This window comes from Grammomys surdaster, unplaced genomic scaffold, assembly GCF_004785775.1.
Source record: "Grammomys surdaster isolate TR1022 unplaced genomic scaffold, NIH_TR_1.0 126121, whole genome shotgun sequence".
NCBI lineage: Eukaryota > Metazoa > Chordata > Mammalia > Rodentia > Muridae > Grammomys > Grammomys surdaster.
In genome coordinates this window covers 5,708,441-5,721,932 of record NW_021620929.1, presented here as the reverse complement: position 1 = coordinate 5,721,932, position 13,492 = coordinate 5,708,441, and the positions used below count along the sequence as shown (strand labels likewise).

Sequence of the window (13,492 nt, the reverse complement as noted above, 5' to 3'; positions counted from 1 at the left end):
TGGCACAGATATGTCATAGTTCATGACACATTGAAGAGGGAAGACATGTCATGTCATTGGAACCAACCTGCCCCCTCAGTTGCCTCACCCTTAAAACAGAGGATGGTGCCCAGTTTCAGACAATTGTGGTAACTGAAATGACCTATGCAAGAATCTCACTTAACTGGCACTTCGTGAACATGTGCACTCACTCCTTCTTAAGGATCAGAGTTAGCCTTCCAACCAGCCTTACTCATGAGGAATGGAGGAGCTGGCGAAGCTTTGCTTTCTGAGCCTGTAGATAATGTCGTCTCCTGACAGTAATTCCCATGCTTCTGTTCTGTGATGTTGATCTGTTGACACAGAGGACAAATACACTTACCATGGTTTTCCTTCTGCTTTGAGGTCAGACATTGTATGTCATCATTTCCTATACATGAGCACAGCCCCTGCCTTCACTGCTCCTCTACTCATGCAAATGGAGCCCTTCCATTAAAGATACCAGCCGGTCATATAGGATAGTGTGTCCCTCATGTTGAAAGGCGCTGACCACAGCTGGTTCTGGGAGTATGAAAATGAAGTGAACATTACCTCACCTCATCTTTTTTACCCCCTTCCTTCCTCAGAAGAGCTGTGGCCTAGCTTTCTGCTATGAAGTACTGCAGATGGTTTTGTCTGCCCTGAAAAGCCAGTAGGACCACATACATGGGTCAGGAATAGAAAATACATGTCCATTCTTTAGGGGTAAATCAATCAGTGCATTCTAAGGCAAGGGGGAAGAAGGGGGCAAGCTCAGTATCCAAACTACCCTAGATTTAGAGACAAATCAGGAAATCTCTTGGCAAACACAGGAGGAGGCTGGATTTGGACAATCCCTCCATCCATCTGTCCCTAGGGTGTTGGCAGAGTACCACAGGTCAGAACAGGGCAGGACAAGCCAGGACGGAGCTTGCCCTTGGTCCTGCCTCTGTAGACCTAATTGCTGCTCATCACTCAGGCCAGGGATGCAGCCCAGAGAGGGAGGACTGGGAGGGCCTCTGGGAAGGCATAAAAGGGCTGTGCACTGCAGCTTGGTTGTTCTGGCCTATTTCTCCTGACACAAGCAGCAGGCGGAGGCAGTGGAGAAGTTGGTGGGAGGCGTTTCTCTCCCATGTCTCACGGATTTGACTCTGCTGAGTCAAGCTAGATTTCTTCTGAATTGCTCGGTATACAGCATCAGGGCTGGGGTCGAGTCCTTTTCCTTGTGAATGTGCTCTGACCTTATATTCCTCTGTACAAGCCTGAGAGAGGAAGAAAGCCTGGGATCAAATGCCATCTGTGACACTTGCTAAGCTGTGTGACTGTGGGTGGATTGCATACCTGGTCTAAGCTTCCCTCTCTGTATCTGCGCCATGAAGATGATGAGTTACATATCCTACAAGAGTGAGCTGAAATACGGTGGGATCATGTATGTTTCTCATTTGACTCAGCACCAAGACACAAGGGGGACTTAATTCATGGTAACCCCAGCCAGTGTTATCATTTTGTTGTCAATGGCAACACTTGCATCGGATATGGAAATGAATTGTTCCAAGTCCCATGTCAGAGCTGGGGGCCACACCACTTAGTCTGCTCTGATCCAGGCTACATTTAAAGTCAGCATGGCCTGGGCTTAAGAGTTTTGCCTCTAGACATTCACTGGGTCTCTTCCTCTAAGATCTTCCAGCTTAAAGGGCCTGGCAATGAGGCCACGGTGTCCCAGGAGGTGCTCATCATATTCCCCATGGAGCCCAGTGTTACTGTGGTTCCTATCGCCATCGTCAGTGTCACTGACTATACAGAATCTCTCATGTAAAGTTATCATAACATATCTGAGTAGCTTGTTAAATGACAAGAATTTTACCAGGTTCCTTATTTTTATTATATGTCATATGAGAGAGAGAGAGAGTCAGTCAGTGGATAACTTTTTAGGAATAGGTTCTCTACTCTAACCATGTGGACCCTAAGGCTTGAATTCAGGTCATCACGGTTGCAGGCTGAACCATCTTGCTGGCCCAAGGTTCTCATACAGCGTCTCATACAGTTTTCTTAATGAACATGTAAGAGAAACTTATGATATCCATAAAGAGAAACTTCATGATTTTACAGATAAAGACGTGGACTTGAAAATATAGCTTTTTGGTGGTTATGCGTCTAGCACATGGTCAAGCAGAATCAAGGCCCATAGCCCGATCAGTTGTCTCCAATAAACTCCACTCTCCTTTCTTAGCCCTATCCATAGGCTGTTGTTCTTTGAGATCTTCACCCCAGTTACCCTAGCTCCCATACAGGGTCAAAATAAATGGTGTCCTGGTGCCAATTTGACTCCAAAGTCTCTGCCAAGACCAATCCTACTTTTAGCATCTTAAAGTTGCTGTCAGGATTCAGCATGCTCAGAAGAGGTGGGTCTGTACAAGGCAGAGAGTTCGTGGTTAATTTATCGTCTCAGGGTCTGTGGGGAATGAAATACTTAAAGACTGGCTATGGGCATGTCAGCACTAGAATGAGTGATTTATAAGCAGTTCAGCAGGCCCCTACTTTTATTTTTTTCTCGCATGCACTTTATCATTCTTTTTAATCACCAAGAAAAATTGCTACCTACTATAAAGCAAGACAAGGCTGTCTTATTTGGTCCCTGCCCTCCCACACCTCCATGCTCTCTCCCCATGCAAGAACAGGCCCAGCCTGAAGGCTTCCCTCAGCTGTTTATATAAGCAAAGTACATTAACAACAGCCAATCATTAACCATTTATTCCCTTAGTTTAGCTAACCTTAAAGAAATGTTTCCTTTTTGTTATCTGAGGTGTGGGTTGATGCTTGCCCCTACATGTGTTTGGGAAACTTTGCCAAAGTTAGCAGATGAGGGAACAGATGTGCCAAGACTTCAGTCAGTAAATAATTGTATGCTGGAACTGATATCCCGATCAGAGGAGGACTGACTTCTCCTTAAGTCAATCCAGAAGCACTTAAGATAAAGTGCACGACTGTTATATGTGCCAGAATCAACCAGCGACAAGTGTCCCATGAAAAGTCTAAGCCACAAAAGCACAGTCTGTGTTGTCACAGGGCAGTCATAGCATGATACCTTCCAATGTTTGCACATACAGGAAGCATCGTTCCTCAAATCTCCTAGGTTTTTCTAGGACACTCAACTTTTTTAGTTCTTGATAAAGACCCAATACAACAGTTCCTTTTTCCTACAGTGAAAGGTCCTTCAGAACCTAAAAACGACTTCTGGTTCTCATCATTAATGATGATGGCAATGATCTGCCTATTTTTGAGACAGGGTCTTGCTGTGTAGCCTAGATTGGACTGTCCAGGGTTTCAGCTTACGTTCATCATGTATCATGTAACTAGTCAGCACGAGACTTCAATAACAGTTGCCTTTTGCCCACTAAGGGCATACTCAGTAGCCTGCTACTCTATAAGCACTTACCTGGTGCAGTTAATTGTATTTAAATTACATTATTGTATAATCTTGCATTCATGTCCTAGGAGAGACATCAATAATATGTGCATCAAGCTAACCCAATAAATGTCTATAACTTAAGAGTGGACATCATGGTTCTTCCAAAGGGCTGGCTTCCTAACTTCCATTTTGTCACAGAGTGGTCCTACACATCACTTTAGGAAAGGGCTTCTCATGTACTTGAGTATCTTGAAAAACATTCAAGGAAAGCAGTTAAGCGTGTTGACAGCCATTGTTGGAAACTTAGCAGATGGAAAAACCTTTCCAGGCAGCAGATCTCAGAATGTCTGGGCTGAAAGCTGATGAATGAAGAAGGTGACTCGGGGGTCGGTCATCACTCACCATATTAGAGGAGCATTTGCCACAATCACAAGGTTCCTGGGTCAAACAGAGAGTCGCCAAAACAGCAGAATGGGGAATCAGAAACACAACGGCCATGGTGGCAAAGGCCACTGCTGCAGTTAGGTGATAGCTAGTGTTGGTGGCACACTGGAGAAACAGCTGACAGCATGCATTTCTAGTCTGTTCTTGGAAGAGGAGACACACTCATTTTGACCCTGAGCTTTGCTTCAGAAATCGAGAACATCACAACAGAGTGACAGAGTTTTCATAATGTTCACATTGAAGGCTACTGACCTGGGATCACTGATCAGCAGAGCTGAAGTTTGGGTTACTCTAAATCAGTGGTTCTCAACCTTCCTAAGACTGTGACCCTTTAATAGGCTTCCTCATGTTGTGGTGATCCCCCAACCATAAAATTATTTTTGTTGCTACCTCATAATTATAATTTTCTACTGTTATGAATCTGATATGAAACCCCCAAAGGGTTCACAAGCCACAGGTAGAGAACTGCTACTCAAAATGCTAAATTTAGGTTCATTTGGAGCTACAATTTGTCTCCCATCATCTTTCATTTCCAAAAGAACCAAAATGTTCTCTGCACAGGAGTGCATATATTGGCAGACCACTGGGGAAGCATGTTCAATACCTTTATCCTTTCTCACAAGCACAGAGATCCTGGTGAGTTATCACTGCTTTGGTACACGAGTAAAAATGAGAAATAAATAAGATAGTGTGTTCAGATTCCTGCAACTAGGAAGTAACAGGCACTCCCAATAATTATACAGTAATTCTTTAGATTTTTCTCCCTTGACTTCCAACTGATTCCTCCTTCACTGTGTCCCGCTATGTGTAGTAGTATTTTTTTCTGTCTTGTACGCTTAGCTGAGAATATGGCCACTGGATAGATAGATGGATACATGAGCTACTGCAGTCAGCATTGTGGAAGAGAGCGCCCGGTAACGAGAACTTTCTCTTTAGTGATGTGCCAGATAGCTTTTGTGTTCAGAGTTGTCAGTTGCCTATTTGAAATGAAATAGCATATTGCTTCATAGGAGGGTAGAATGAACGAAGAACTGAGTGTTCTTTCAGCCTCTCCTACTCTTATTTCTCTGTGGGTTTTTTTTCCCCCCAGAAAGTTCTAAGCCTTCCTTTTAGGTGAACTGGAAAGAGGCCCTTGACCTCTCTTTCAATTAATGTGGATGCTCACTGTACAGTTGGAACGTGCCACACAGCAGCCTAACTCACTCTTCTCTTCACCCCAGGTATCACCTTTGGAGACCTTACACACACACACACACACACACACACACACACACACATACCACAGAAATTCCACCCACTCCCAGCACAGATGGACAATCAGCAAAGACCTCACAGCTGGAATAGGCAAGGAAAACTTTGCTGGGGTGAACAGGCAGGAAGCAGGCCGGTTTGGGAACTCATTCAGGGAATTACATTTCTCATTTGGCTCTTTGTACTCACAGAGAGTGTGTGGTCCTGAGTGGGGGGTTGGGCGGTGGTGTGGGTGGGAGCCGGGGGCAGAGGAAGATAGAAAGTTCGGGTTAGGAGCAGGGAGTATGGATTCTCCCGTGCACACTGACTCACCTCATCCTCCCCAGGCAAGTCTCTTAATTGCCTAACTAACAGGGAATAATGGCACCACCTGGATGGGAGATGAGGGGCGGGGAAAAGCGAGAATTCATTAACCCTGTGTGAGGGGTTTGGAGGGTGCCTCTGAGAGATCATTATTACATCACTTTGCCCCTTACCCACCTCTCCCCACTAATAGGAGACAGACGAATGCTAAATAACTATGTAATCGTACATTTCTCGTCAGACAACAATGCCAGCATATGTAATAGCCTGCTACAGCTATGAAACTCCACCAAAGATGTATTTAAAGTGTCACCGCTGCCTAATGTAAAACATGAATTACAGGTTCATTTGGAGGACACGATTTAAAATCTATACAACCGCACTGTGGCATTTCCCAATGGGTTTTAGCTTTAGTTGTCTTTTCTCTGAACACACACACACACACACACACACACACACACAAAAGTAATTTCAACCCAGAGACACTTCAAGGAACAGATTTTCTCTATTCTTTACTTTCGCTTCTGTTTTCATTGGTAGCATGGCTCCAAACCTACTATCTTTTATGACATATTGCCTTTCCCTCAGAACCTCAGAATGCTTCTCCCAGCTTCACGGGAACCCCAGAATGTAGATTACACCTTTTGGAGATGTAGCCTGGCCACATAAGGAGACGAGTAGTTGAAATTTGTGTCAAATTGCTTGTTTAAACGACTCGAGCCAGCTTCTTAAAGCCAGGACGGCAGGGGCTGGGGATTTTCTAAGTTGGCATGGGCCAAAATGACAAGGCTCAGCAGTCACCTGGTGAGCTGCCAGCACTGACTGGAGGCCTCAGAAAAAAATAGACTTTCTCAAAGGACACAAATTAAAAGTCATGTTTCAGTATCCATCGAAGGGAAATTATAGGCTTACATCTCTTAGGAAGCCGCTTTTGCTTTTGTTGCGTTTAAAATACTGCATCCTGCATATGACTTGCTAGGCAAACCTTGGGCAGGGCCATCCTGAGTAGGGATATTTACACAAGGACCTTTCCAGAGGTGCAGTTCTCTTGTGAGCATTTCAGTATTTGTAAGATAGGTTGTGATTTGGAGCCAGGACTGTGATTTTGAAATATCTCCCTTGACCTTCTGCAGACGGTTCTCAGGACTCATCTCTTAATGGAGAGCAGAGATCAACCTATCAGTCAGAGAGGGCTGGCAGACTGTCATTTTTATGTTTATACAACTACATGTATGTTGTTATGCCTAATTATTGTTTATTTATCTATCTATTTTGAGTTGTCAACTTCTTAAAAGTCCAGGAAACTTTCTCCAAAAGTACAGCTCCTCAGTGTTTCCTACAGTTTGCCTTTAGCCCCTCAGGAGAACACTGAGCTGGATCCTCTGAAGAACACTTCATACCCAGTCCAGTTCACTCCTGTCCACAGTCAGAATGCTTTATTTCCTACCTAGTCATTACCACGATTTAGATGAAAGGTCTCTATCTCTGTGTGTGTGTGCATGTGATTGTGTATATGTGATGTGTGTATAAGTGTGTATGTATGTGTAAGTGTGTATATGTGTGTAAGTGTTTGTATATGTGTATGTGATGTGTGTGTATATATGTGTATGTCTGTATGTGTAAATATGTGTGTATGTGGTGTGTATGTATATGTGTGCACGTGTGTATGTGTGTGTATGTGATGTATATGTGCATATGTGTATGTATGTATGTGTATGTGATGTATATGTGCATGTGTGTATGTATGTATATGTGTGTGTATGTGTGTGTAAGTGTGTGTGTTTGTGTGTGGTGTGTGTATGTCTGTATGCTGTATGTGTATGTGTATATGTGTGGGTAAGTGTATATATATGTGTGTATGTGTGTGTTTGTATGTGTATGTGTGTGTAAATGATGTATATGATGTGTGTATATGCGTGTATATGTGTGTATGTGTGTAAGTGTGTCTATGTATGTGTAAATGTGTGTATGTGAGGTGTGTGTATATGTGTGTATGTATGTATGTATATGTGTATATGTGTGTGTATGTCTGTGTGTGTATATGTGTGTGTAAATGTGTGTATGTGATGTGTATGTATATGTGTGTATGTATGTATGTATGTATGTATGAATATGTGTGTGCATGTCTGTGTGTGTATGTGTGTGTAAATGTGTTATGTGATGTGTATGTATATGTGTGTATGTATGTATGTATGTATATGTGTGTGCATGTCTGTGTGTGTGTGTGTGTGTGTGTGTGTTCCATGCGTCAGGTATCAGATCTCACCATCTACCTCCTTTGAGACAGCATCTTTGGAAGTCTGCCACTCTGTATGCTAGGCTAGTTGCCCTGGGAGTTTCTGGGGATTCTCTTTTCACTGTCTCCCTTCTCACCAAAGAAGGGCTATGATTGTAGATGGACACTATTGTGTCTGACTTTAAATAAGTTCTGGAGAGCTGAATCCAGATCCTTACACTCACACAGCAAATACTTTACCCACTGAGCTATCTCCTTGGCCCAGTAACCATTTTTGATTGACATGCAATAATTGCACAAATGTCTGGGATACACTGTGATACCTCGATACCCTATGTGATGATCAAACCCAGGTAGTTAACATCCCTGACACCTGAAACATGGCATTTCTCTGTGACTAAACATTTAAGAGACTAGCTTTCAGTGGGAAACAGGATTTACTCTTGACTATAATTACTACTCAACTGTGCAGTAGAACCCCAGAACTTGGCCTTCCTAGATCTGTGTCCACTAGCCAAATTCTCCCTTCATTTCACGAGCACAGTCTCTGGTAACCATTATTGTATCATCCAATTCTATAAGAATATCTGGATTGTTTGTTGCTTGCTTGTTTTAGAGGACCTGAGTCTTTACATCTTACCAAGAAATGGAATAAAAACTTGTCACAGCTAGAATCAGCCTTGAATGTATTCTCTCTTCCATTGCAATATCAGATAATTCTGGGGATAATCCCATCCCTTGTCTACTTGGCTTTTCTAACCTCAATCCTCTGTGCTCTCTAATTGATGCATATTAATAAGTAAAAAGTAAAGCACAATATTTGTTTGTGACAAATAACACCTGGGTACTATGCAATCCCAACTGTTATCTCTGGTTTGTGGTTTTCAGTCACTGTAGACGTAGAGACTTTGGCTGCAAAGCCCACCTCATAGGTTTAGAGATCCTGAAGCTACAGTGGACAGGTACTGATGACTGCTTCTCCTTCCTCTCTTCCAGGCCCTCCAAACCACCACAGTCAGTCAACGCTGAGGCCCCCTCTGCCACCCCCTCATAACCACACCCTGTCCCACCACCACTCCTCGGCCAACTCCCTCAACAGGAACTCATTGACCAATCGGCGGAGTCAAATACACGCCCCAGCTCCTGCGCCCAATGACCTGGCCACCACACCAGAGTCTGTTCAGCTCCAGGACAGCTGGGTGCTGAACAGTAACGTGCCCCTGGAGACTCGGTAAGTCCCTATTCCCCACTCTAAGTCACTGGAGTCACATGGCTCTGGGTGGCTCTGAGTTCTGGTTGGAGAGACATTGCCAGCATAAGGAGACAAGCTTAATGCATCCTTATCCCTTGGTAATTTGACCCTGGACAATAGGTTGATCAGTATTTCTTTGTTCACATGTGTCTCCTTTTAATGCTTGTTGACTTTCTTAGACAGCTCTTGTGTACCCAACTAATAGAATTAGCATAACATATTTTTACTCAAAGGCTCATGGGAAATGTGCTTATAAGGGTATATTGACTGAATGCTGCTGATAAATTATGCATTTGGCCTTTCTTGAAGTAATAAATGAAGACTCATTTGAAATTAAGTGTTTGGGGAGACCTTGAAAACAATCCCCGATTCCAGACTGACAGAAGTCTAATTTTAATTTATATTTCATCCAACCTGCTGGCCCACTTTACTCCCTCCTGTACACACTAACAGCTTGATGGCTCTGGGGCAAACAGGGATGTGGAAAAAACAAACAGTGGAACAGGGAGGGACCTGTGTTAGGAAGGAAGAATCTGGAAATTATCCCGGGGTCTGGCTTTGTTTTTGTTTTTCTGTGTTCTTTTTTTCACCCACTTTCACTCCTGGTCTGCTAAGTCACACACTCCTCCCTTGGTAGGCTTAAAGAGGACTCTGGGAACATAGTGTGGTAGACAAGCAATGGGCAGTGAAGGCCATGAGTAGGTTTGTCGGATACTTCAGAGCCTCGTGACTCCATCCCCAGACACCTTCTTGGTCTGTGTACTCCAGTTGTCTGCTTATCTGAAAGAGCCGCCGAGGAATCCATTTGTATGGATGCTTCGAAAATTGCTCAAGTCAGTTTTAAAGCTTTAATCATTTGGGTTTGAAGAAGAGAAACAATCCACAGTGTTTCTAGAAATGGCCGGTGGAATTTTCTGCCCACAGCTGGCAATTTAGAATGCCATAACATTTGGAGTTGTTGCGTATCTGTGACTTTTTTAAAGTTCAAAACAGTACGATCCTGAGCATCGGTGAATGGTACATGCTCACAAGTGTTCTCACACTCACCTCTAATTTCACTTTATGGTATGGTTTCCATCTATGCCTATAACCCTAATTCCAAAGCTTGAAGGATGTCAAGGCAGTAAAAATCATACCAATGGATTATATAAAACAGATAATTACTTACGTCCGCCCTAATGCAGCAATCTCCCAATAGCCATGCCAGAAGTTATTGGTCACCCAAACTAGATGAGCTTTTCTGTTTTGCCTCCTTGTGTTTAGGAAGCACTCGGGAGTTTGTTATCACCCTCTTTTTATGTTAGTAGATGATTATACATGAAAAAGGGTTTCTGGGTAGAAAGAGATAAAAGGGAAAAGGGGGACACAATTGTATGACTGCCTTGCTGCCAACGGAATGAAACCTTTATTCTGCACTTCATGTGTATGCTAATATGTAGTTTCTGTGTACATTAATACATTCAAATATTATCTCAGTAGAACCAGGAAATGATCCAGTGAGGTCTAAGCAGATGGTTATTTTTTCTTCTTCAAAGATGCAGTGTAGATTAAAGGGACATTCCTGCAATGGGTCTCTGATGTCACAGAGACGATAAGTTATGAGGGAACCTGGATGGAGCCCTCAAGGCACAGTAGGGGAGGGAGATACCTGTTGAGGTGAACAGCCTGTATCTTTTTGCATCAAATTATCCAATTTACAAGGCAAGATCCATCAGTCTGCTACCTGATAATAGTCTCCCCTTGGTCATAAGAATACATATAAAGGCAGATATTGATACACAGATGTACATGCATGCAAAACATCCAGACACATAAAATAATAAGATAAAAATATCAAAAAGGATCCATATAAATGTATCTCCCAGCTTCCGATGAAGTCGGCTGGTTTCCCTGGAGGCCTGTTTTGAAGAACCACTTCTAAGAAAATGGCCCCCTGCTGAGCACGTGGTTGAAAGGACCCATAAAAGCAGTGGGTCACTCGCCACTGTCTGGAGGTAATCTCTCTCAGCACCTGCTCTCTGCTCTCTAGAGTGCTTCTGCTGAGCCCTCCTGCAAGTAACATTTCTCCAAGGACTGGTCGTCTTCAGTGATGTGCTTGGGAAAGACGAATCAAAGATGAACTCTGCACGTAGACAGGATCTCCAAACCCTTGAAGTCTATCTGAAAGAAAAGACAAGTGAGAGAGGCGCCTGCATGCTCTTTGATCAGTGTGTTCAAGATCCAAAAGATTAAGGAACGAGAGTACCTGGTCTAGGACTGGGGCGACTCCCAGAAATCAAGCCAAATTTCAGCCCTCACACATCAGAGCGTAGTGAACTTGGACGGACAGTAGAGTTGCACATGAAAACTTTCGCAATAATTCACAGCACTTTTGGAATCTTTTTTTTTTTTCTGGCATGGGAGTCTAGCTCAGTGACCGAGGACTAACCTTATATATATAAAGCTCTGAATTCAATCCCTAGCCCTGAAATAAAGAATGGCCTGGGGAGATGGCTTGGTTGGTACAGTGCTTACTGCATGAACATGAGGGCCTGAGTTTGAATCCCCTTTGTTCATGTAAAAGCCAGGCGCTGTAGCACATATCTACAACCTCAGCACTGGGGGTGGGGATGTGGGAGGGCGATGTGGGAGGAGATTGGAGGATCCTCACTGACCAGGCAGCCTAGTTGACAATGAATCCCAGGTCTCAAAAGCTGTGGTGAAGAGCAGTTAAGAAAAATACCCAACATCAACCCCTGCCTTCCACACACAGTTATATGCATGTGTGAACACACACACAGAGACAGAGAGACAGACAGAGAGAGAGACAGAGAGAGAGACAGACAGAGAGAGAGAGAGAGAGAGAGAGAGAGAGAGAATAAAATTAAATAAGTAACATGAATCTGCATAGCATGATTTCAGCATAACCTAGGTTTCATTAGCTCAGCCTTTATAAAAAGAAGACAAGGTTTTTTAAAAAAAAACGCATCTATTAAAAACATTGTTAACTTTTCTCTCTTATCAGTTAGGTATTGAATTCTCAAGAGTATTGTTGGAGACTGAGTAGGTCATGACTAAAATGGAAGTACTCTTCTCTACGCTCTCATACAACCCAAAGAAGGAAGAAACACATAGGCAGAAAGTACACCCAGTATTCTGATAGATACCACACCTCTCTAACAATAAATAAGACTCAGTTCATCACATAATAAAGAGCCATTGAAGGCGCAATGTCCTGAAGGCTGATTGTGAAGCAGTCACGAACTGAGAACCCCAAGTGGAAATTTACTAACAGCTTCATGGCTTCCCCTACTCATTCATTTCAACTTCTAGGAGTGATGGAGGAGCTCCTACTCTGGAGGTAATGAGAAGGCATCCTGCCATCCCCAGAGATGCTGCACCAAATCCCAGTATTTCTTTTAAACCAGTGGGGACAGGTCCTTGCCTCTCAGCATTGTGTGTTGATGCCCCTCCCAGACTCAAAGAGGCCTGGAAAGTGATCCTTAAACCGTCATATATTTCTTCAGTTTGTCTTACAACATAAAGTATTGGAAATACTGGTTATAGAGCCATAAATATATATGACATGGGAAACAGAAGTAGGGATAGGGAGATGGCTCAGTCAGCAAGGGGTTTGCTACGCATGCACAAACACCAGAGTTCACGGGAGAGGCAAGCATAGCAGCAAGTGCTTGTAATTATGACACTGGAGAAGGAGAAACACGCAGATCCCTGGAGCTCAGTATCCAACTGATCTAGCCATAGTCATGAACTACAGGTTCAATGAGAGTCTCAAAGCATAAGGTAGAAAGTATGACTGCTGGCTTACACACACACACACACACACACACACACAGAGTAAGGAGAGCTGTTGAAACATAGAACTGAACACATAGAAATCACATAGATTTCTATATGCTCTATATAAATATTAGTTCCATTAGAGCACGATGAATGTAAATTTCCACAATTGAAGTCAGTTTACATATGTGCTAAATAGGCAGACATTCTACCAACTTGGTCATACCCTCAACACCATAAGCCATAAAACATAGTCACAAAACCTAAGTACATGATAGAGGATCGCAGTGCAAGGCAGCCTGTGCAATAAATCACCACCCTCCATCTTCCTCCTGTATAGATTCAAGTCCTGACATGCTTCCTGCCTGCTGTCGCCTATCACCTTTCTGGTCCTTCTCTACAGAGAGAGCCAAGGTCAGGAATCTTCCTACTTGGCAGCTTCTTGGGAAGTGTCAGAAGTCAGCTTCTCTTGTCTAAAACAGTAGCGGTATCTCTGAGACAGAATCCAACTTTGCCTCTGTGTTTTTGCTGAGACGAGCTCCTCCAAATCTGTCTGCATAGCAGGTGACCGAGGAGAATTACTAAGCAGTGCAAGGTTTCCCAGATTCTGAAACTTCAGGAACCCAGACTTTAACCATCCACATCAAGTTTTAACAAGTCTGCACATTGCTTTTCAAGATGACCATCCATAATTCATTCTAGAAATACTTATGAGAAGGCCGACTATGTGCCAGACACTGAGAACTCAAACACACACACACACACACACACACAGAGAGAGAGAGAGAGAGAGAGAGAGAGAGAGAGAGAGAGAGAGAGA

General features: G+C 43.4%; 1 protein-coding gene across 5 annotated transcripts in view; it reads left to right on the top strand.

The window, feature by feature from the left end:
- Tenm2 (teneurin transmembrane protein 2) overlaps nucleotides 1–13,492 on the top strand; it is a 939,787-nt gene that overhangs the window by 637,075 nt on the left and 289,220 nt on the right. For all 5 annotated transcript variants that reach the window (XM_028756460.1, XM_028756459.1, XM_028756458.1 and 2 more), the window contains one exon: nucleotides 8,637–8,871. In XM_028756460.1, the coding sequence (XP_028612293.1) occupies nucleotides 8,637–8,871 (235 nt within the window). The remainder of the gene's footprint in view (nucleotides 1–8,636; nucleotides 8,872–13,492) is intronic.